Below are 24,531 nucleotides of genomic sequence, written 5' to 3'. Positions count from 1 at the left end.
AATACCATAGCCAATCTGGGGGTGGAGGTACTAAGTAAAGGATGGTGTAGTTAAGATACCCTGCAGGACTGCTGTAGCAAAACCTGCTCTGGATCTGGAGTATAAAGGTAAATTGTAATGCTTGGCAAATGTATGCACGGAGCTCCATGTAGCAGCTTCTAAAATGTCTTTGGTAGCCACCCCTCTTCGGAAGGCTGTGGTGGTGGCTGTGGCTCTCGTGGAATGAGGTCTAATGTTAGCTGGCACCATTTTTCCATGAAAGGAGTAGCAAAAACGAATGCAATTTCCTATCCATTTTGAAATTGTCTGTTTGGAAATTGCTTTTCCTTGTACCCCAGCAGCATACGCTACAAACAACTGGTCAGTCTTTCTGTAACTTTTAGTTCTGTTCAAGTAGTAGCGCAGTTGTCTGTGTATGTCCAGGGTGTGCAGAAGTTTCACCCTTTATTTTGTGGCTGTGGGAAGAATGTAGGCAAGTGAATAGCTTGGTTCAAAGATACCCTGGATACCACCTTTGGCATGAATGTAGGATTGGTCCTCAAAGAAACTCTGTCCTGATGAAAGATAACAAATGGCTGCACTGCCATTAAAGCTTGTAGCTCAGATACTCTTCTTGCTGAGGTTATGGCTAGAAGGAAGGCAGTTTTCCAAGACAAAAACTGTAGATCTGCCGATGCTGCTGGTTCAAAGGGAGGAAATGTTAGTTTTTCCAACACGAAATTCAGGTCCCAAGTAGGTAGAGGTGGTTTCCTTGGAGGATTAATGTTTTTGATTCCTCCTAGAAATTGTCTTAGGAGAGGATGAGAGAAGACAGGTGGATTAACATTGTATTCTGCTGAGATTGCTGAGGCATGTATCTTAATGGAAGAGTAAGACAGGCCATTGTGGAACAATTCTGCCAAATATTCCAGTATATGTGCCATGTTCATCACTGTCACATCTAGGCCCTTTGCTGTGTTCCAGGTGTGGAATCTTTTCCATTTTGCTGAGTATGCCTTCCTTGTGGAAGGCCGGCGAGCTTCCATAATAATATCCTTCACTCTCTGGGATAGGTTATCCTGAGGAGGAGTCATGGTATTCTCCAGGCAGTTAGCTGCAAGGTTTTCAGGTTGGAGTGCAGAGTCCTGAAATTGTGTTGCATCAGTAGGAGTGGCCATAGGGGGAGAGGCCATGGTTTCGTCTGTGACATGCTCTTTAACAGCGGGTACCAGTGCTGTCTTGGCCAGTTTGGAGCTATCAGAATTACTCTGGGCTGCTCTGTCCTGATCTTCAGTAGTACCTTGGTCATTAATGGGAGAGGTGGGAAAGCATACACTATTAGAGCTTTCCAGCTGAAAGAGAGAGCGTCCACTTTCCATGCTTGTGGGTGGTATGTTCTTGAGCAGAATTTCTTCAGTTGATGATTGAGGGGGGAAGCGAACAGATCTATTTCCGGCCTTCCCCATGATTGTGTGATGAGTAAGAAGATGTCTGGGTGCAGCATCCATTCGTGTGCATCCATGGTAGTTCTGCTTAAGCTGTCTGCCAGTGTATTGTCTTTCCCTGGCACGAACTGGGACTGTAGCTGTATGTTGAGGTTCAAAGCAAGTTCCCACAGATTCTTTGTCAGTCTGCAAAGAGGGTAGGAATGGGTGCCTCCTTGCTTGTTTATGTACCACATAACTGTGGTGTTGTCTGTCCTTATGAGCAGGTGGCCTTGCTGAAGAAAAGGTTTGAAGGCCTCGATTGTGTGTATCACTGCCAGCATTTCCTTTTGGTTTATGTGCATGTGCAGCTCTCTGTGACTATAGCCCTTGGATACATCTGCCCTCCATGTGTGCTCCCCAACCTTGGTCTGAAGCGTCCGTGGTGATGGTTTGGTTGGCTCTTGGCTTGCTGAAGGGCAACCCGCTGTTCAACTGGCAGGCTTGAGCCCACCACAGAAATTCCTTTTGAAGGCAAGGAATGAGTGGGATCAGAGATTCTAAGCTGTGACTGTGCTGTGTCCATAAACTTCTTAGGTACTATTGTAATTTTCTCATATGCAGTCTTGCTTGCGGAATCAGAAGAATGCAAGATGCCATGTAACCCAGGGCCTGCAGGATTTTCCTTGCAGTCAGCTGAGTTTGTCTTGTCAGATTCTGGAAGTAAACTGGTAGTTGTTTTTGTTTTTCTTCTGTGAGAAAGGCCATTTGAGTGGTTGTGTCCAGATCCGCACCCAGAAAAGTTAGTCTTTGGGATGGAACCAGTCTTGATTTGTGGATGTTGACTGTATATCCCAAGGCCTGTAACAGGTGGATGGCATAGTCCAAGTCCTTTAACAAAGTTTGCTTGCTGTCCGCTTGTATTAGGCAGTCGTCCAGATATGGGTAGATTTGAATCCCCTGAAGTCTGCAGTGTGCAATTACTGATGCCAGGCATTTCGTGAATACTCTGGGTGCAGTAGATAAGCCAAAGGGTAATGCTGAGAATTGATAATGCTCTGACCCTGCAAGAAATCTGAGGTGTCTTCTGCAGCTTTGTCGAATAGGGACATGCAGGTATGCCTCCTTGAGGTCTAGAGTCACCAGCCAAGACCCCTTGCCCAGCATGGGATAGAGTTGCTGTAGAGTCAGCATTTTGAATTTTGGCACAATGAGGTAAGTATTCAGTACGGACAAGTCGAGAACAGGCCTCCATTGATTTTCTTTTCTTGGAACAAGGAATAATCTGGAGTAAAATCCCTGGCCTTGTTCTGAAAGAGGTACCTTTTCTATGGCTTTTATTTGCATTAAGTTGGTAATTTGCTTCAAAGCCTCTGCCCTCTGATTTGGTGGCAGGTCTGGCATGCCTTTTCTTTTTGGCAATGAGTGGAAATGGAACCTGTATCCTTTGTCTATTATTTGCAGTGTCCATGTGTCCCTTGTAATGCTGTGCCAATTTTTTGAGAATAAAGAAAGTTTTCCGCCCAAAGGTGCTTCTAATTGAGCCCTGGTCGGCGGAGTCAAAATAAAGTCATTGAGTCTGTCCTGGTGTAGCAGTTGTAGTTCCTGCACTACCACTTTGGTTGGGAGGCTGCCACTGACATCCTCTGTAGGAGCCTCTAGCTTGCCCTCTACCTCTGGCACGCCTATTCCTGCCTCTGAGATTTGTCTGAGTCCGGAAAGGACCAATTCTTAGTAGGCCAATTTCTGCTGAATCTCGGTGGTTGGACTTGCAGAAAGTCTTTAACTGTTTGCTCTGATTTTGCCTTTTCTTCAAATGTCTTTAAAACCTCTTGAGCCGTGGAACCAAATAATTTTTTCTTTTCCATATTCCATAGGAGCATCCAAAAGCTTAGCTTTAACATGGTCTGGCAGAGATTGTTCCTTCAACCAGGCATGCCTATGTATAACTGCACCTGTCATAGCTAATCTACATGAAGCTTCCAAATGCATCATAACCACACTGCAAGAAATGGTTACTAACCTGCTGGGAGTTATGCACCAGATCCTGAAGGGATTTGCGATCAAGGGGTTCAGAAGAGGAGTTTCTTATGCAATTCATCTAGTAAATACTCTTGGTACTGTATCATATGAAATTGACAATTTAATGCCCTCGTGGAAAGAGTTGCAGAAGTATACACTTTCTTACCCCATCTCTCTAATGCTCTGGACTCCCTTTCAGAGGGTAGAGGATTTTTAGCAGTGGCAGCTGCAACCCCTTTTGGGCCCTGGGAAATAGTTTCTGGATCAGCTGAGTGGGCCTTGTACAGGTGTAGATGTGAGTCCGGGACCCTGTAGTACCTATCAGGTTTGTCAGGAGCCGGAGGGAGAGAGTCAGGGGCAGTACTAGCATCAGAGTACACATCATCAGTGACATTCAAAACAGGAGGTATAGCTAAGGGCCTATGCTGAGGTAAATGTAAAAAGGTCCTTAATCTCTTTCTAGAATCAGAGAATTCCTGACCCTGCCATTGAAAATGTTCTCTCATAGAGTGTAATGTCTCTCCGAAGGAAAACTCTTCAGGAGGGGAGGCCGAGGGAATAGATTCTTCAGCATCAGAATCCTCATAGGCCGAATAAGCCTCCTCCTGGTGGTCTGACAGAGCAGAGCCATCCGTGGACTCATCTGAGGACTGGGGATCAGAGGGCTCAACCCTGGGCCTTTTGTCTGGAGGAGGTAGAGAGCCCCTGTCCGGATGAGGTTGGGAACCTCTAATTAATGAGATCAGATCCTCTGCTAGGGTAAGAATCTGAGAGCTAGTAGAAGGTCTCTGAGAGGAAACCTTGGGAGGCAAAGTCTTAGTAAGTTTAGCAGCTTTAGCCCTAGAGAAAGCCTTAATGGACATGGAAGCAGGGGGTCTGGCTGCCCCACATGCAGGAGTAGACTTATCTAAAGGGATGGTGTCGGAAGGTTCCTGGACACCGGTTTCAGTAGGTAATTCAATGACCGACTCGGCCGGGGCCTCCGGGGCCGAGGTAGTCGGTTGTGTGGTTTCGGTAATAGGAAGTACCAAGGACGCGGTTTCAGCCGAGACAGAGACACTCGTGGTAGGCCTGACCGTGGTTTCAGCCGAAACCGCGGTCCACGTGTGTCGGTCCTTGTCCTTCCGTTTTTTAACTAAATGCGAAGTCGGAGTCTCCGATGGCATCTTATAAGCAAAACTAGCCCCAAAAAACTCCTCTGCAAACTCCGACCGACGTCTAAGAGTTCGTCAGTTGAAGGAAGCACAGGTTGAACAGGCCGAGACGTCGTGGTCTGGGCCTAGGCAGGGGAGGCAGTAAGAGTGGAAATCCTTATGAGGTATTTGTTTCCCACAAGTTAAACAATTATTAACTTTATCTGACATCGGCTGAGGCAAGAAAGAGTCCCCAACGGGGTACTTAGCTTTTCAAGTCTTCGGTAGCTGAATCACAGGAGCTGGCCGACCGGCACTTGCGAACTGCTTCTGCTTCGGGCACCACACGGCAAGAAAGACTGAAGAAGATGGCGTCGGCTGATGCTTTTATACCCCAGATGCTCTGATGTCGGGGAAAGTGCGACATCAGCCGAAGCCAGACCCAGACTTTGGAATCCGGCCGACCGAAGGGCTGCCCGAGGCAGGACAACCCATATGTGATGACTGCAGATGCATCCTTGAAGGACATCTAATGTTACTCCATCCAACTAAGCCCAATGACCCCACCTTCTTCATTCTCTCAGGTAACACCCGCATCACCCCAGTACCAGAGGCCAAACTACTAGGTGTCACAATTGACCAACACCGTAAATACAATAAACACATATCCCAAACTATCTCTAAAATCCACAAAAAGCTAGGATGCCTCTATTGCAGCAAACAGTTCCTCACTTCTACATCTAAAACTGCCATAACCAGAACTCACCTCTTAACATTACTTTATGCCTCCCCAGTTCTAAACAACATTAATAAAATCGACCTGAACAAACTCTCCGCATGCTATAAGAAAGCTAGGTTCGCAGCCAATGCTAAATCATACTCCCACCACTGCCAATCCCTACATAAACTACACTAGTTAGAATTTCCAAGCTTACTAAGCTACCACCAACTCAACATAACTCATCAAACTCTATACCATCCTGAGAAAGCCCCTGCCCTAACTTGCATGTTAAAGTTTCACAACTCCAGCAGGGAGCTACGATCTAGTAAGAAATCCCTAATCGAAGTCAATCCATGCAAAAACAGCTCTGGAGAAGCCCTATTCTCCCATGAGGTTGCAAAAGCATGGAATACAGTCCCTCCTGACCTCAGGTTACAAAATCGCACATCCACATTTAGAGACCTCCTCAGATCACACCTTTTCACTAATCACCCCTGCAACTGCAAGGGCCCCCCTGAATCCTCCACCACCGGCAGGTTACCCCCAGAGGCCTCTGATGCATACCTTTCAATATCATCTTGTTCCACCCATGTGCATTGTACATTTTGTAAATAATGTAAATATGTACTTACTCTCAGTACCTAATGTACACATTTTGTACCAGTATTGCAAGACCACACAACTGTACTATGAGCATGTATTACATACAATGGTTTTCTGCCTTCTATATGTTAACACTGTACCACCTGTTATCCTGCTATTATTGCATTAACTGTCTTTGCCTTTAAAAAATGTCAGTATCCTAATTGTTATTCCTTAACTACCACATCCTACTAATTGTTATTCTTTAACTACCACATCCTACTAATTGTTATTCTTTAACTACTATATACTTCATGCACTGTAACTTCTTGGAGCTTTTCTCCTCAGGACTCTGCTGAAAATGGACACTAGCTGTCCAGTCGGACTATCCTGGTAAAACAAACGTTAAATAAATAAATAAATAAAAAATGTGCTTCATTTCGACCTCTGATTTTTGTAGCTTTATCATCTCATCTGAATATCTGTTTAAAGCTTCTTCCATTTTTTCCAGCCTTTTATTGTTTGTGTTGATATAGTCCATCAGTGTTTTATTTAGTTTAACTAAGTCTGTATGTAGTTGTCTTATACCCTCCTGTAGGTTACTGGAAGTCCTGTGTCCACATCCTTTATCAGATCCCTTTTGAAAAAACTGAAGCCAACCACCCTTTCAGCTGATCTTCTGCCGGCTGAATACCTGCAAATTGCTGCAGATGTCGTAGCCTACCCTATCTCAATCCTAATTAACAGAACCATAACCGAGGCCTCAATCCCCTCAATTTGGAAAATATCCTATGTTATTCCACTCCACAAAGGAGGTTCATCCACAGAACTATCCAACTATAGACCTATAGCCATACTATCACCACTTGCCAAAATTATGGAAAAGTGCATGCACAACCAACTAATGCTCTATCTAACCCAAAATAAACTACTCACAGACTCTCAACATGGATTCAGACCCCATCATAGTACAACCACTGCCCTCCTCTCTTTTACTGAAAACATTAATCTTAACCGGAATAATAAAAAATATCCTCCGCTCTCTTCCTGGACCTATCGAAAGCCTTCGATATGGTAAACCATCAGTTACTTCTATATGCTGTAAAACCCTGTATCTAGATACTCCAGCCCTTGACTGGTTTCAAGCTTACCTCACTGGGAGACAACAAGCAGTAATGTGGCAAAACAAGCTCTCCTGCCTACTACCAAATACCATAGGAGTTCCTCAAGGTTCCATATTAGGACCTCTCCTCTTTTCAGTCTTCATAAACGACATCCAAACAGTCATCCCTGACGCCACCTGCATTCAATATGCAGATGACTCGACTATAATATGTTCCAATGCCTCTCTTGCAAATCTACTAACTACCACCCAACATAGCTTCACCAAAGTCGAAAACTGGCTTGCCAACCATCTCCTGATCTTAAATCCAAACAAAACCAAGTTACTTCTCTTCTACCCAACCAATAGATCTCCGACTGAAAACTTCACTATAAAATCCAATAATGGGACCATCATCTCCCCAGACACCTATACAAAGCTATTAGGAGTAAACATTGACAATAAACTCAGATTTGATATACATATCAACCAAGCCATTAAGTCAGTCAACAAGAAACTTGGGACCCTATATAGAATTAAAGCCTTCCTTACCCGAATGCCAGGGCAGCCACAGCCCGTTCACACCTTCTCTCTACCCTACTATATGCCTCTCCTGTCCTCACTCACCTTAACAAATCTGATCTGGCCAAGCTCTCATCCTGCTATAATCACATTGCCAGGTTAGTTACAGGCCTACCCTACAGAACACACCACTGTACTAACCTGAAAAAGCTTGGATGGATAGAATTCCCACACCTTCTTCACCAGTCCCAACTCATAGAGGCCTTCAAAATCCTTAAACAACCTGAGAATACCCCAGCACTAAAAACTTAATGACTCCCTACTCCAATCTAAGCTGCCTTCGCTCAGCAAACAGACTCCTTGTCCAAACAACTAAATCTCTCAACCTAGGTGGTGACGCTATTTGCCAACACCACTGGTAAAATATGGAACTCTCTCCCAAATAACATCACGCTTGCAACTTCTCTAAGTCAATTCAAAAATAGTCTAAAACTCCACTTCAAGTCACACTGGCTATGTCCTTGCTCAAACCCAGACTAGCTCTGTGCCATTAACTAAAACATAAACAACTAGCTAAGATAAGTACTTTGTATACTGTGATAAAGAAATATGTATCCTGTCTAACTCTATGTCATTATACTGCCTACCGTCCTTGCTAATATGTTATTAATGTTACATTTGTAGTAATCTCAGAAATAGTAATGGCAGTCTTGTACTTGTATGTAAATAGCCTATGTTTTTGTTAAGTTCTTTCAGCTCATTTACTGTACCTAATTATCAATGTAACTCTGTTGGAGCTTTTCTCCCCGGGCCTCCGCTGAAAAAGGACATGTATCCAGTCGGACCATCCCGGTTAACAAATGTAAAATAAAATAAATAAATAAATAATGTCTGAAGGTTGCATTGTTTTTTTGCTGAAAAGCTGCAGAACATTCCCCAGTTAGTGTTTCTTCCTCACTATTTCTAGCTGATTTTTTTTCCGGGTCTTCTGTATTTCTTTATTCTGGCACCCAGCCCAGCAGTGCAATAATTAGCTAGTTACTGAAATTTACCCATAAACACAAGTCTACTGACATTGTCTGCTGAGTTTCTGTTTTCACACTGGGAGAGCTAGAAAAATGCTGTTATGCAGTGTGCAGCCATCTTGGAAGTCTCACAGTCTCTCTCATTCCCCCCGTTATACTATACTCCGCAGCGGCCTTAGGTCAACTGGTGCCCTAGGCAAAAGGGCTTCATGGTGCCCCCATCCTGGTTTACCTACACCAAATAAACACTGAAAAAGTGCCCCTGCTAGAGCGGCGCCCTAGGCGGCTGCCTAGTTGGCCTATGCCTAAGGCCGGCACAGTACATTTTAGAACCTGCAGTTTCACACAGTTTGACTGAAAATTTGCTTGAAAGCTCCTTGTGCAAGGCAGCCAGATGTTCCAGCATACAGGGTTCTCAGTTATTAAGCTTGACATACTTTTCTCAGTTACATTCTTCTGCAACTCTGATCCTATTGGCATATGGCTCATTTTTGCTGGGTTCTCTGACATGCTCCTTGGTACTTATCCTTTCAACTGTGCCTTGGCTTAACGCACCTGCAAGTGGTGTTCTGCATGGGCTACATATAGAAGACTGACCAGTAAAAACATCATTTCCTCTGTATCCATCTTAATATTTAGCTTAAACTGGAACAGGAGAGTCTGAGGTTGTCCTGAGACTATGACTAGGCTGATTAATCCTCTTCAGACATTTCATCTCCAGTGGATTCCTCCACTGAGAAGGCCCTTAGGATGATGCAACTCAACTGACCTTTCCATAAATAGAGAATAAATACCTTTTAGGCTCAAAGCAATGTGGTGGCTTAGGTCACTGAATGGTGCCCTATGTCTGAGTAATTCTAAGTCTTCTTTATTGGGGCTGCCACATTGGACAACACAGAATGAGGACAGGATTTCTAACCTCTATGCTCCTAATCTCACTGTCCTCCATAACTATTAAAGGTAATCTGTCTATCCATTCTTAGACAACAAAATTAGTTTCAGCCACAGGTGCTTCAGGCAGGATGCCTAGTCTGAATTCCAAACAACAGACCTCAGCTCAGTAGAATGTTCCTTGATCTACATCCATGGCAGCTTCCAAAAGGGCTTCACCCGGGGCCTCAGATCTTTGAAATGCCAGAAGCAGGGCGGCTGTACAAGTGCCTCACCGGGACCAGTGTCCTCTATTCAAGCAGAGACTTCATACATCGTTGCTGCATCATCTGAATATCTTACTGTCTTATCCTTAGATAACTTGCCTAATCACTTTTTGGTAGGTGTGAGGGTGTAAGAGGTCAGAGACAAACTGAAAGATGCCATAGCAGTATAAAGTTCTCAAGTATCTTCCAGGCTAAACAATTTTGCACTGAATGCTCACTTCTCCTAAGAGTTTTAGGTGTAAACTCTTAAACAGACCCTAAAACATTTCATATCTACTTTTCTGGGCCTATCCAAATAATGCACAGACACACTATGAAAGTCTTTGTGTTATACCACAAGAGCACCTGCTTGCTTTCTTAGTGCTGAACTTGCCCTAAATTATCTAAACATACATCCAAGCCAACAATAAAATATTAGTAACAAGATATAATCAGCAATACGAAAATATTCTGCCAACTGGATTGCTTATCTGACAGCTCTGGTGCACAATGAACCATGCTGGAATACAGAAAAAGCTGCAAACTGTGGCAGGAAGGCTCTAAACTGGTACAGCCAGATATCTGTTCTACAAAGAGACTATCCTAATGTCCCATAATCCCATAATGGGTGGACATCCACCTCTCCTGGAAGAGGAAGAGTACTCTAAAGTTCCATTAGTAAGGACGACTGCAACAGTTATGTATGTGAAAAGCATTCCTATTTTTGATTCGAGTGAAGCCACTGCTTGAGAAAACAGTTTACGAAAATAACAGTTAGGTACCACAGTCAGACTATTGGAAGAAGCAAATCACAGGAGGAGGATGGAAGACAACGACAGCTTTGACATTAGCCTGGGATGTGCTTTCAAATAACAAGTACACTGACAAAAGAACATCTGTTTTACCAGAAAATAAAGCAAACAAAAAAATAAAACAAATCCAGTAACAACAGGCCTGGCCATCTGACCCCCGAGTCTACAACCTGTATCAGCAGGTGACTGGGGATACTGTGATGCTCCAAGGCAGAACAGGCAAAGGTGGCCCAAGACAATGTGTTAATGTAGCCTGCTTGCGTTGTACTAGCATCTGGAGTAAAAACAACACTCTTCTGAGATCCTAACAGTATTAGGAATGAGAAAGAATTGAGGATTGCACAGTGAGTATGCCCCTTAACCCACAGAAAGGTAATGACAATGTGGGTTTGGGGGGGGGGGGGACTTGCTCCCATGGATGCAGATACTGAGATTTTTTGTGCTGAGTGATTTCAATTTTGTTTTTATTTCAGGGTGTATTTCCACAGTAATATACAAAATTCATGTAATTAGATATAAATAAAACAAAGAAATATTGTACAAATGTGTAACTATCACAAGGAAACGCACTCAGAGTATAAGCAACTAACACTGCAGAAACAGAAATAATAATCTGAATGACCAGGTTTAACCAAAAACATCAAAATATAACTATAGACTGGATTAATGGAGCAAAAATATGTAGTCCTTAGCATGACTTGCCTGGCCCAAGTTCAAGTAGCTGCCCCAGCACTGGAGGAGCAGGCAGGGAGGGAAAGGAATGAAAGCGCACATGTTGCTCATCTCTCCTGGGAGTAGGGGAGGGTAGTACGCACATGGACAACAGAGGGAAGTGAGAGTTCTCCAGTGGAGACCAAGGAAACCACTTCCTGTGTTCAAGAGAAGGAACATAGCTGCTTGCTGGCAATGCCCTTTGGGGATGTGGGGGATGTTCAGTGCATTCTAGCCCATTGCATGTCCCCCTTCCAATCTGTGAGCCCAGCATTAATGGGGCAACACACAGATAAAGTGAAAACCACCTCTGATGGCTGCCCTCCTGGTCAACCCTCACTACAGTAATGGGACACTAATGGTTTGACTGATCCGTAGAGGACTAATAATCAACAGACAATGAATGACAAGAGTACTAAAACATTTTTAGCTGTACTACAAAAATAAACAAACTAAAAAATTGTACTTTAAACCTGCAAGCCTATGGAAATATGCTGAATGTACAAATATCAAAAGATCTTAACAGTTTTAAAAGCACCTTAGACCACACAAACGTCAAATCAGTTCCAAGTGCAACTACAACACCAGAAGCCAGCAAAAAAGTGCCAAAGGTTAGCAATCCAAGTCAGCTAAGAGCAAGCCACTAACAGTTCTGGACAACTGGGTGCTAATACAGTAAGTTCACAATACACCAACTCAAACTCAAGGCCACACACATTTCAAAACAACCCCACGTAGGCTGCTGAATATCTTCCTGCTAACTCCCCAATGGGATATACATCATCAAAAGTGCAAATCCACCTGTAAAACAGTGGGTGTTATCAAAGTTCACAAAACCATAAAAATTTCCTGATACAAGGAAGCAAGCAAAAGCAGCAGCAACAGTAACAGGACTCGACATCTTTGAAGTCACTGGGCTACACAGGACTGCACATGAACTGGAACTGAACCAAGTACCTTGCAGCAATGCAATAATGTAACAAAGTAGCAAAAATAAGAAATGTAGAAGAGCGATGGAAATACCAAGGTAAATCAAAGGAGAAAAGAAGAGTGTGTGAAAATGGCAACACCCTCACAAAGCTCAATACATTAGATGGCCATAAAACAAATGAAGATTGAAATAAAATCCAAAAGAAGAAATAACACAAATGTAACTGGAGCTTCTCTAAGGCAGCCAATCTACTTCCATCTAGCAGAAGAACATACATCAGGATATGCTGCCATCTCACACCAACTATAACCGAAAAGAAGTAGTGCAATTACTGCGAACACACACAATTTATTTCCACAAATTATATAAAATGATGAAATTATCACAGGAAAACTGAAAAAAAAAGGAATGTGCTACCACTGCTAAGGTGATGGCTGATATGAAAATTGATGACTGACATGAAAACTGACTGAGGTCTGTACTACAGAACAATCCGTGTGGCCCTTGACATGGTAGGTTACTGCAGTGCAAACAAAGGTTGAAAGACATACCCTTGACATAAATAAATGGTATTCCCCCCCTCTTAAGAATAGCTCAATATTGTAGAAATATTTTTAACAAAGGAAGAACATTTGCAAACTAAGCCAACAATTCATTATCAAAGTGTAAAATTATTTACCTATAGTGTGGTATGAAACTGACTATGTTTTGATATTACTTGCTGCAATTTCTCCTCTTTGGCTCTTCTACTGTGGCAGATCTGAAAAGCAACACACAACATTTTAGTTTCCATTGCAAGTTTTTGAGCCAAAATGCTAGTGCTGACATGTCTCTTCATTGTTTAGATTAAAGCCACTGCATGTAACAAACTTTGACAGGAAGATAAAATTAACATCAAGTCTGTAAGATTTAAAAGTAGCTCAAATTCTGACCTTCAGCTGCCATCCATGACCCACTTTCACTACCTGTTCTAACTTTTTCCACTGGTGGTAGTGTGCTGAACTTCTGTACTGCTTTGAAGAGATGCCATTCAGAAGTAAAAATCCTACTATATTTTAGCATTAAAAATGTATCTATACACATACAACTTTACATCTGGAACACGTCACCATTCATACTCCACAGCTTTTACTTTATTCTACTGCTTCTTCAGGCTGGTCATCCTCCTATAACCACCTGATACCATAATCTTTAACACATGTCAAACTTTATGCTACTTTAAACTCTACCATACTTCAGAATTGGCAGTGCTTATCCCTACCCAATTTTCTCTGACACCAACAGACACTACATTGTCTTCCCTGGTCCTCTTGTTATCATATGTATTGTCATCAACTTAAATATGTCTCATTGTTGTAGCACTGCTACTGTGACAAAATCAGAAGTTTAATTGCTGCTCTTTTACCAAAAAATTGATTTTTCTACTTATTCCACTTGTTTTGAGCTCTCACCATGCTCTCATAATATTCAGATTTACCTCTGATTCTTTTCATTTCCCTAAACTCTCAAACCTCAACACTTCACCTTTCTTTCTGTTGTACAATTGGTCCTGTCCCAGCTACCCCCTTTCACTGACTTACTTGGTATAAAAGAAAAAAAAAAATTACCAAAAGACATATTCCTCGGGTATTCTGATACAGTTCTACCTACAATATGAGAAATCAGCATGCAATTGTCTGCATACAAGGACAGTTTCTTTAATAATGAGCAAGTGAAGGGAAACAAATTATTTCACTCCCAAGCCATTTTGCTACTGTTACTTACAATAAAGGTGAGAGTTGCATGCTTTTCTTGTCCTTCCCTGCTTAATTAACCATTTATAAAGGAAGACATTCTCAACATTCATTATCACTGTCCAACTTGGCCTAATACACACTGCCATTAACCATTCCCTAAATTCTGACAGTACAATGACCCTCTATTATTTCTCTGAAATCAGTCAATCCCTCCAAGAGTAAAAGTTGCATCCAACTCCTACAGCCCTCACATGAACAGCTGCCACCCATCCACATTGTTTACTAGGCAAGAAGGGAATGGAAACAGATTACAAGGCCTTTCTTCTGTATCCCACTCGCATACCACTGACAAACCTAAGGACAATTTAAATTTATCATTCCAACTACTGCACTGTCTTCAGGATATGGCAGAAAACTAGAGTACTCAGAGAAAATCCATGTAAACACAGAAAAAACATGCAGAATCTGCAAAGAAGGCAACCCACGCAAGAACTGAACTGAAGAAACTCTTACTATGAGGTGACAATGCTACTCACTGCAACACTGTGCTTCCCTCTTTCTCTTAAAGCCCCACGCAAATGACAAATGTTATTTCCATACAGAGGAAGACCACTGACTTTTCATTTCTGACTCTACCTTCCTTTTCAAAAAAAAAAAAAAAAAAAAAATTAGCAGTTGTCTCAAGTGGGCCACAGACTTTTTTTTTTTTTTCTCTCTCTTAAACACTATGCCTAGGAATGACTGATACAGTTGCACAAAAATTAGTTCTCAATTACAACTGACTGATAACGTATCTTACTTGCATAGATCAATAAGCTTTTCTGCAGGGGCATAAAAACCACCCCTCAAAGGGGGGAAAGGAAAAAATAGCCATAATGCTACATAGTGGTCTTGCATGAAAAGAAATCCCGCAGTGCCTACAAACTGGGTATGACCTATGTTTGACAGGAAATTTGTCTAGATGTGTTTGGGTAGTTAGAACCCAATCAGCTGGTCATTACACACAATGAAGCTATTTTTAACAAAGCCTGCCTATCTTTCACCAAAAATCATTTGTTCAACCTTGCTGCAGACATCTTAGCATGCTTCTTTACATATGCCTGTAAATTTGTCACATCTTAGCCCCACTACATACTCTACTGGGAAGTACCATTTACCAATGTGTCGTACGATGCACCCGGTATATCTCATTTCACCCATATTCTATACCCACAATGGTGTTCACGATACCTTGTCCCTTACCAATGTGTAAAGATTCACTGGAAATCAGTATCCTACAACTCTTTTCCAGTATTAAAATGGTCACCGTCTCCAACTACCTCCTAAACCTCTTTTTCCATTTCTTTCTTCAACTCTTCCCTTAATTGCTTTGTTTAACATCTAGCCACACACCTTTTCCCTACTCCACTCCCCTTGCCACACTTTAACCACAATCTGTTAAATTCCATAACAATATCTGCAAGCCCTCATCTCTTAAAAAACTTTCTAGGATACAACTTTATATATCACCCTTTAACTGCCACAGGTCTTGGTTTTGCTTGTTTTTTGCAGGTTGCTCTCTACCTGTAACCCACATCTAACATTTTTCCCTCCCTTTTACTCCATCCCTCCCCTGTTGTCTTCTTTAAAGTGCCTCTATTCTCCCCTTTTACTCTTCTCCTTTCCTCCTCATTCTCACTCTTGCCATACAATTTTCTTTTACAGCTGTTTTCAACTCTGTTCCAATATTCAACTTCACTATGCTTGCTCTTCCTAGCGTGGCTTCTGCTAACAATTCCACAAACCATATTATTGAATCCACTTATTTTCTCTACATAACTTCTGTGCTACCAATGCCATCTTTTATCAATTCTTCTCCTGCATTCTTCCATTCCAACAGTCATTTTCAAGCGTGTTTAGAAATGCACCATATTCCTACTTCTGCTCTCCTAGTCTTCACAATCAACACTCACCACTAAAAAAGAATAAGTGCACATATACTACCTAGAAAATATGCACTTTACCTTAGTTGGGTTCTCCATCCTACACATATCCCATAACTCTTCTCTCTGGCTTTTCTTCTTCCCTCTCGAACTTTCTCACTATCTTCTGGTATCACCAGCATTCTGCATTCTTCTCCCCCCCCCATTCTGTTTGCTTTCAATTAAAATGCCACTGTAAACTTGATGTGTCCATTATGTCCCCCCCCCCACTACTTTTCTTCCATCTTTAGTGATAATACACATTTTCCAAATTAGTCTTCCACTTTTCCCTTAATCCAGCAAACTATCCTTCTGTCCTCTATTTGAATCTCTGTTACCTTCAACATGGTCATTTTGCAATATCAGTACCTCTTGTACCTCTCTCTTTCACAGCTCTTTTACCTACTTTACTTATTTTCTACTTGCCTTCTTCACTTCTTTTCAGCTCATCTCCACCTGCTGTAGTACAGCTATATCCAACTCTACTCTAACAAATGGAGTGGCTTTCTACTTTTTACTACATGCATCTCCCATGTTACATGCTAATGTCTTTGGCTGGTGCAGGCTTTCTCCCATCCTTTGCCCAATCCAGCTGTTCTTCTTACCTTTGCATGGTGTCTCCATTTTCCCCACCCAGACTTCCCCTTTTCCTTCAGTTTCTTTCACAATTCAAGTTGATATAATACAGCTCTTTTTTAACTGCAATAACAAAGGCAATGATTAAACTGCAATAAAGAATAGTTATTGATCCAGGAAAGTATGTATTTACAGCACACTCTCCTTCCATAAGTGTGCTCCCTCGACTCATGTCCCTTATGGGCTAAAGTGAAATGCCTTTCCAAACATTCTTTCTGCCTATGCCTTGGTAAATTAATCTGTATAGCTTGCATCACCTTACACAAATGGCTATCCTCCCTGTCTGACTTTACCCAGACTCATCTTCATCCTTCCTCTTACCCTACAATCCTCCTTGCACTTCTATCAGCTTTTCCCCAAACAACCGTTGTCTTGGTTTCCCTTTAACCCCTTCCTCCGGTTTCTCATTCTATTCTAGGCTTTCCTGACTCAGATCTGCAGTTCTAACATTTTGCTTACTACTGGCTTCTCATCCAGGCAGCATTTACACATTTATTATTTCTTTCCTGCATCAGCTTTAAAGCAAAGACACTAAGATTTGGTTTTTAGTCATTTTTACTTTTTTCCTCTGCTGAAAGCACAACACAAAATACTCAGAGTGCCAACAATGCACAACATCATGGGACTTGTGCAGAGTTATTAATGAACGTTTCATGCCGACATAAACCATATATATATATCTATACTCACTGTACCGGCTAATCAGTGAGAAGTGGAGGAACTGCTAGGATTTCCTCTTTGATATTGCCTGCTTAGCACAATTTTGAGAAGTCCTTGCTCTCATTCTTGATGGCAAACTCGTTCCCTGGGTCTTTACATCTGAAAATCAGTAGCAGGGTAGGAATGTGCACATATAACCCCTTTTCTCAATTACCATGCACTGAGCTAAACACACAAAAATAAAATAATTTGTATAAAATGATACACTAGCTTGGCTTACAGAAGTCTGTCAACTGAAGATAGATGCAGAAATCATAAAAATACAACGGAAGAGTGAAAGGGTAACAAGTATTCAGTGGAGAAGACCTTTTGCTAATCAAATGAAACAGCAGGTGCGTATCAGTTATACTTGACTTCCAAATCTTTGGTTGTGAGTGACTGGTGAAGAATCCCAAGAAAAACAAATGAAATCTCAAAAGGGAGGCAGAAGACGGAGGATAAAAATAAAAGCCAAGGGCATAAAAAACAAGAGTCTCAAAGCAGCAGTGTTAAAAAAGACCAAATCCTGGCATAGTGTAAGCAATAAAGCTGGGTGAAGGAATAAAATGACCACCAAGTTGCCTGTGGCACAAACATCCACAATAGACATAAGAATTCTTGAAAAAGACAATGGAAGAAGCTACATCTCTGTTAGAGTAGCCTTAACAGCATAGTCTTCGAATAAGTAGCTGCCTAGTGTCAAAGTAGTTACTAATCCATATGGAAAGTGTTTGTTTAGCAACAGTCAGTATTTCCAAAGCTGAGCACAGAACTGTCTTATTGAGCTCATGGACACGTTTCAGATATGATCTAAAATGGTACTGCACATCAACAATATAAAAGGCTTTGCAAGCTCTGTTGGAACACAGTGATAACACTTCTAAACTATGATCAAGATGTCCCTAGTTTGATTAGAAGGCAGAGTGCTTGAGAAGCTAATGACGTGAGACAGAGGAAAGATAAAGCAATGCCTGCTCTTCCTCCCTCATGGGTTTTGTGTGGTGTACATGCCTGGGCTGCATTCCTGTGGAAGACTCCCCAGTAGATGGAGACCCCATGGGAACACTTACTTCAAGGGGCAGCAGGCTCTTCTAAGGCATGCTACTTGCAGGAATAACAGACCTGGCCTTTTACAGCTCACTCCACGGTGAACCCCGAAATACCCTACTGGCTATGGGGAATGGAAGTTACAGCCTTAAGTACAACTCCATTTTCCCCTAGAATGGATGACAGCACCACCTTGCAGCACGTTTCACCCCAAGGAGAAATACTTATGCCACCGGCTTCACATCTCCTAGGGGAATTAAGTGGGGTTGGGAGGCTGGCCTAATAGTTAAGGTGTTTGCCTTACAAACACGAGGTGCAGGGTTTAATTCTCAAAAGGGATAATTGGCTTAAGCTTAAAATGGCTCGCAAGGGCAGTTAGCTTAGTACGAACATGTGAACCTATGACAAAAAAGATCTATGGTTAAAGAAGTGCAGAAGCAAAAAAATCTGAAAAAAATAAAAGTCTTTTCTCTCCTGGATTCTGCCATCTGCAAAGAAAATTACTGGATTAAAGGCAGTTTTGAGACAGCCTTCAGGAAAAAAAACATAGGTTAATCCTAAAGTACACCCAGTCCTTGTTTTTGTGAAAGATCAAATAGTATCTCATACATGTCAGAGTCCCCAGTTCCAATAACATAGCTGAAACAACAGTCACTATAAGAGCACCTCCCAAGAGATGAACTTTAAAGCTGCTGTGTACTAGCTGCCTCTCTGAAGGTACAGATAGCCTCGACAAATAAAGTTCATGTAAAACAAAACCCAGATCTAAGGAACAGATGGCTTAAAGCCCTTAATGTAATCCATACAACCAAAGTTGAATGTCTGACTAGTGGTTCAGGTGCTGGAGGAGCAGTATGGGAAGGACGGCAGTGAGTGTCTGACACTAGTTCACCCACCCTAGAAGAGTGAGAGATGGTTATCCCTGCTGCCATAATGACACCTAGTAATAACTAGCTGTATAGCAGTACACCACATAAGTTTGCAGCAACCGGGCCATCATGGAAGTCACCCCCACAAATGTATGTTGCTGATGGGGCTAGGCATACATAGCAGCATTGTTGTACAGAGGCCAGCACCATGACCTGCACCTGTTGGTTACCACAAGGGTGAGGAGTTAAGGCACAGCAAGACACCCTTGAAAGCTGTCTGGATGTTGGCCTCCTGTGGCAAATTAATGGGTTAACTTGTATTAGGAGGACTGATGGCTAGAAGGCTATGCAGGCAAAAAGGATATTACAAAAGTTCAAGTAACAGAAGGCAAAGGTGGGTGAAGATGAACTATTTTAAAAAAAGAAATGGTATGTTCTCGCTGTAACATTTGATTTACAAGACCATCTTCATTGGCCCTACAATTAGTTTCATCCTCTCTTCTAATTTTATCCTCCAAAACACCCTCATACTCTGGTCTAATACAACAGGCTGTCTCTGAGCATATACATGTATCCTGGAAGGAGGAGGCATTCATGCAGTGATGGCAAGAGACATCTGCAACCCAGAAGAGGAGGGGGTATCCTTCACAGATCAACAGATAACAGCAACAGTAAAACTATTTGTTATATCAAATAAAATACTTCTTGATGATTCTATGAACAGGTTAAATCTTTAACTGTTAACAGATGAAAAAAATGGAGGAAAAAGATGACAGGAACAGCTTAGAAAATTAAGCTCTGAAGTATCAATTTACAAAAGGAGGTCCATCTCCTGGAATCACAGTCTGAGAAATACAGCTTGGTAGAGATATGAACTGAAAAGCAAGTGGAGAAAGCAAAAATGCCTGCAACATTTTAAAACTAGAAGCAGACACTGATGTAGTGAAGTGGCCTACAAAGTTATATTTTTCCAGCAGTAGTAAGCTGTCTGGTAGCAAAATATAATGCAGTTAGAAATCCAAAGGAAAAGAGTTTGTATGTCATAAAGGAAACAGTGTGAAGACTGCCAGCCCTTCCCTCCTAAAGGAAATAGTTTGACAACTGCCAGCCCTACCCTCCTAAATCAAAGATTTTCTAAAAATGCATGCACCTAATTAATTTAAAATTTGAGTATTAAATAACTAATGGTATACATCCAAGGTGTGAATGCACCTTTCTTCTCCAGCTTTTGCCTATGTGAAGAAAATGGAGCTTAACTGAGTGATTCAGAGTAAATTACAGCACCACTTTCCACAGGAGATATGGGCTCCAGATCCTTCTGATGGAAGAAGTAGTTTCCTACACAATGGCATGAAGTTCTCAGTGTCGGAAGGCAAGACAGTCAGTATGAAAAGTGTATTTCATGAACTTGAAGTCATTCTGCTAATAAATCTGAATTATGGATGGTCAAGCCTGTTAACCACAAAGGTCATCCTAGACAATGAAGATGCAGAACCATTTTAAAGAACTGCTTGATCAAATCCGTGATGGACCAACGTTCTACTCTCCACAAGTTTGTGACAGCCTGAAATAGTGGACAACTCCTTGACCATGGAATACCTGAGGCCTGAATTACACTGGTGACTGAGATACACGAGAACAATGTGCACAATAACTAACTAAGCTAATATGGGATACCACTCTGCTCAAATGAAGAACCCATTCTATTTGTCAGAGTACATCTGCTGGATGGAGAGTTTCCTGCCAGTTCAGTTGCTTTTAGTACTTCTGCCTGGAAAGCTACTCAAACAAGAGCTTCAACAGGTGCAACAAATAATGAGCTGGAGTCAGCAATTGTCTCAATTGTGAAGGACCTATATGGTTAGAAATGGAAGGGATTCCAGCACTGCTAGGGACTTGAGAACATGAAACCACTCTTCTCCACCACCACCACAGCATGGCAAAAAGAAAGCCACTCTTTTCTCTACCATTAAAGGGTGACAGAGAGCAGCTCTGACCTTTCTACTGTGAATTTTGCTGAGACAAGGAATTGGGAAGAAAACGGAGAAAAATACAGGAAACCTTCCTTGCGAAAGGCCATAGAACACTTCAGTTATGACATACCCATTACCCTACTACATGAAATTTAGAACACTGACCTCCAGCAGGTGCTACTTCAACTTTCAACTTTGATTTTATTATTGTGTTTATATAGTAAGCACTTGAACATATACCACAGTGAAGAAATAAATGACAAACACCAAACATTGCAAATTATGGAACGTTTTTGAGAATAAAATACTAAGAAGTATAGTACAATAAAACTATAAAAGAACAAATGAGTTTAGAAAAACAAAATGAGCAACAGCACAAAATTAATAATTTTGGCAGATTATGCTAAGCTACCCTTATTCAAAGTTCATATTGCTTCATCAAATTCCAAAGGTCTAGTCCAGAGCACCAATTCCAAACAAAATACAAAACTAAACCAGACATGTCCAGTTGCATCTGAACAATATCTAGACATATTCATCCCTGTAGATCACTAGATGTTGATAACATGCCAGATACAAAATCCATGCCTCTAGGAAACAAACAAAACACGTCTGGATACAGAAGTCAGCAATCCATAGAACTGTTTTTCAGGGCTCCCAAAATGTAAACTATGGGAACATTCCTGCTGTGTAAGAAACCTAGGAAATCTCATTAGGAAAAGGTTAACACAAATGCAACTCGGTACCTCTGAGTTCAGACCATGGAACTGCTCACACAAAACCAATGTAAAATCCAAGAGGAAATCTGTTAACACAACGTAGCAAGATGTAACAAAATGCAGCCAACTGTGAAACATGAATAGCATCTAAAGATCAGCTCCCCATACAAACTACTGATTAGCAGCAAAAAAACAATGGTAAAGTACAAATCCAACTTGTTACCAAGCACTTTCTGGAGCGTTTCTCCCCGGGCCTCCGCTGAAATCAGGATCTGTGGAACCTAGTCGGACTTTCCTGGTCAACAAATGTAAAATAAAATAAAATAAAAATGAAAAATAAAAATAAAAACTTTAAAAACAAAACAAAGTACTACCTGTACAAGCACAACAATAAAATAACCGTCAAAAGCTTCATTCTTTGGTACCAGACTACCATATTTGCTCATGCTTTCTTACAGTAGCCTTTTAGAAAAACATACTAAGATGCATCTCCTGAATCCACAACACTAGCAGAAAACAAGTCCACCAGCAGATTCAGTTAGCCAGGAATGTATACTGCTGAAAAACGCATGTCTTTACATACAGCTGACTGCAAGACGCACAGCACCACCCTGCATAGGAGGTATAGCCATGTGCCATTTATTTAGCCAGGTGCCAAACAACACAGAATGAATCAGGAGGATTTTTTAAAAACACCTTTCCCTCTAGAACACTGAAGGTCAAGTAACTGCAAGAAGCTCCAAAAGGCTGCTGTGCAGTCTTCAGTTTAGAGGGACCACTTCCCTTAAAGCATGAAGGAGCTGAGGTGAGCTCACTCCGTCATTATAATGGACTCAGCTATGGCAAGGGGAGACCTATGTAGCAGTAGAGTGACAGAGGTCACACAGAGTGCACACTCACTCCGCAGCTACTGGGACTTCACAGTCCACCATAATGGCTGTATCACAAGGTGTGACAATGGCACTGGCCAAAGAACCCAGAATGAATAGAAGGTTCTAAGCCTATACCATCCAAGTGTGTTTTCACCCCAGGCTTTCAAATTCATGACCTCCTACACCCTGCTGCTGGAGATAAATGACCGACACTGGAGAATGTTCATTCTGTCAGACTAAGGCAGTCCTTCGTGATGGGATCTGAGGACATAGCTCATGGTCACATCCCCAGGGCTGCAGGCATGGCAGCATCCACTCCAAGGTTACTACCAGGAAGTGCATTGATGTGGTCAGTTATCCAGGTAAGGGGAACACAGGGAACTCCTTCTCTTGTAAAGCTTTTGATTACCATTGCTAATACCTAGGTAAACTTCCTGGGCATAGAGTATGGCAGCACAATGTACTGGAAGTAGTGTTCATCCAGACCAAGCCAAAAAAAAATCCTGTGTGAACCTCAGGACACTGATTTTCTTCATCACCAGAGGGCCCTTTTTATACAAGGGGTAGTATGATGTACCATAAAAGAAGATTGGAACATTGTACTTTGTAAATCTGTTTTCCCCAGTTGTCTAAACAGAAACACCAACAATTTATACAGAAACTCATTCTACCATGGACCATCTAGTCCTCACTGCCACACTCGCAACCAACGACTTGACCCCAGGGCATACAATTCTAGGGGCTGCTTAGTTTGCCCTTTTCGGGACATTTTCACTATACATATAATTAAATGGACATCTGCCACATCCAACAAAAACTATTGGTTTATGGCTTAAAATGCCCCTGTTCCAAACATTATACGTGCTAGACTTCTGGACCTGTTAGTCAGACAACTGGAGCACATAAGAATGCCTCCAAGCATTTTATCACGGCTCCCCTCACAATTTTTCGATCTGTATAGTCTTCCTGGTTTTAACTTGTATTTAGATCCAGTTTTGTTTGCAAACTGAAGCACATTATTTTTTATATTAGAAACTTTGCTAGTTTCAAACTGAAGCACATTATATGTTTTACATTAGAAACAATGTGCCCTAAGAACACAAAAAATGAAATTAATTTTAAATATTTATTGTGAAGGATGAATAATATTTTATACTCACTGGTTTGTTTGATAACTGTTGTCATTTGCTGACTGCTCACAGCCTTACTAACAGTCAATAAATGGGGGACTTCCAAGATGACTGCATACTGAGTAACAGCTTAACTCTAGCTCTCCCAGTGTAAAAACAGAAACTCAGAGAAGGCCAGTAAACTTTTGTGTTTATGGGTAAATTTAAATAACTGGCTAGCAAGTGCATTGCCTGGATAACAGGAAACAAGAAATGCAGGGGACCTGGAAAAAATATCTACAAAACGTAAGGGAGAAACACTGACTGGGGAAAGTTCTGTAGCTGTTCAGCAAAACACAAGGCAACCTCAGACAAATTCCAGTAACCTAAAGGAAGATACGACAACTGCAGACAGACCCGGTTAAAAATCAAAACATTGATGGAGTAAATCAACCCAAACAACAAAAGGATGGAAGAAGCTTTACACAAATATTCAGATGAGGTGATAAAGCTGCAAAAATCACAGGCTGAAATGAAGAAAAGGCTGGCTGAATATGAGACTGCTCAAGAGGAGATGTTTCAAAAATAATAGAATTAGAGCACAAAGGATGTAGGGAAAACCTGAAATTTCAAGACATACCAGAGAAGATCAAAGGAACAGACTGCATTAATTTTATGAAAGCACAAATAAGCAATTGGATTGGTATTCCACAACAGGAGTTGTTAGTTGAAAGGGCACATTGTGTGTATGCTCCAAACCTGGCTATGATAAAGCAACCTAGACCTTTAATAGTAAAGATGCAATCCTAC

At 41.6% G+C, this 24,531-nt stretch overlaps 1 protein-coding gene across 1 annotated transcript in view; it reads right to left on the bottom strand.

Annotated features, from left to right (window-relative positions):
• VPS37A (VPS37A subunit of ESCRT-I) overlaps window positions 1-24,531 on the bottom strand; it is a 1,253,527-nt gene that overhangs the window by 238,153 nt on the left and 990,843 nt on the right. Inside the window, exon 11 of the mRNA XM_044062409.1 lies at window positions 12,780-12,860. Coding sequence (XP_043918344.1) covers window positions 12,780-12,860 — 81 coding nt within the window. The remainder of the gene's footprint in view (window positions 1-12,779; window positions 12,861-24,531) is intronic.

The sequence above is a fragment of the Protopterus annectens genome, chromosome 2.part1, assembly GCF_019279795.1.
Source record: "Protopterus annectens isolate FY-2018-M chromosome 2.part1, PAN1.0, whole genome shotgun sequence".
Taxonomy (NCBI): domain Eukaryota; kingdom Metazoa; phylum Chordata; order Ceratodontiformes; family Protopteridae; genus Protopterus; species Protopterus annectens.
The sequence above is the reverse complement of the archived record's forward strand: the minus strand, read 5'-3'. Positions and strand labels throughout refer to the sequence as shown.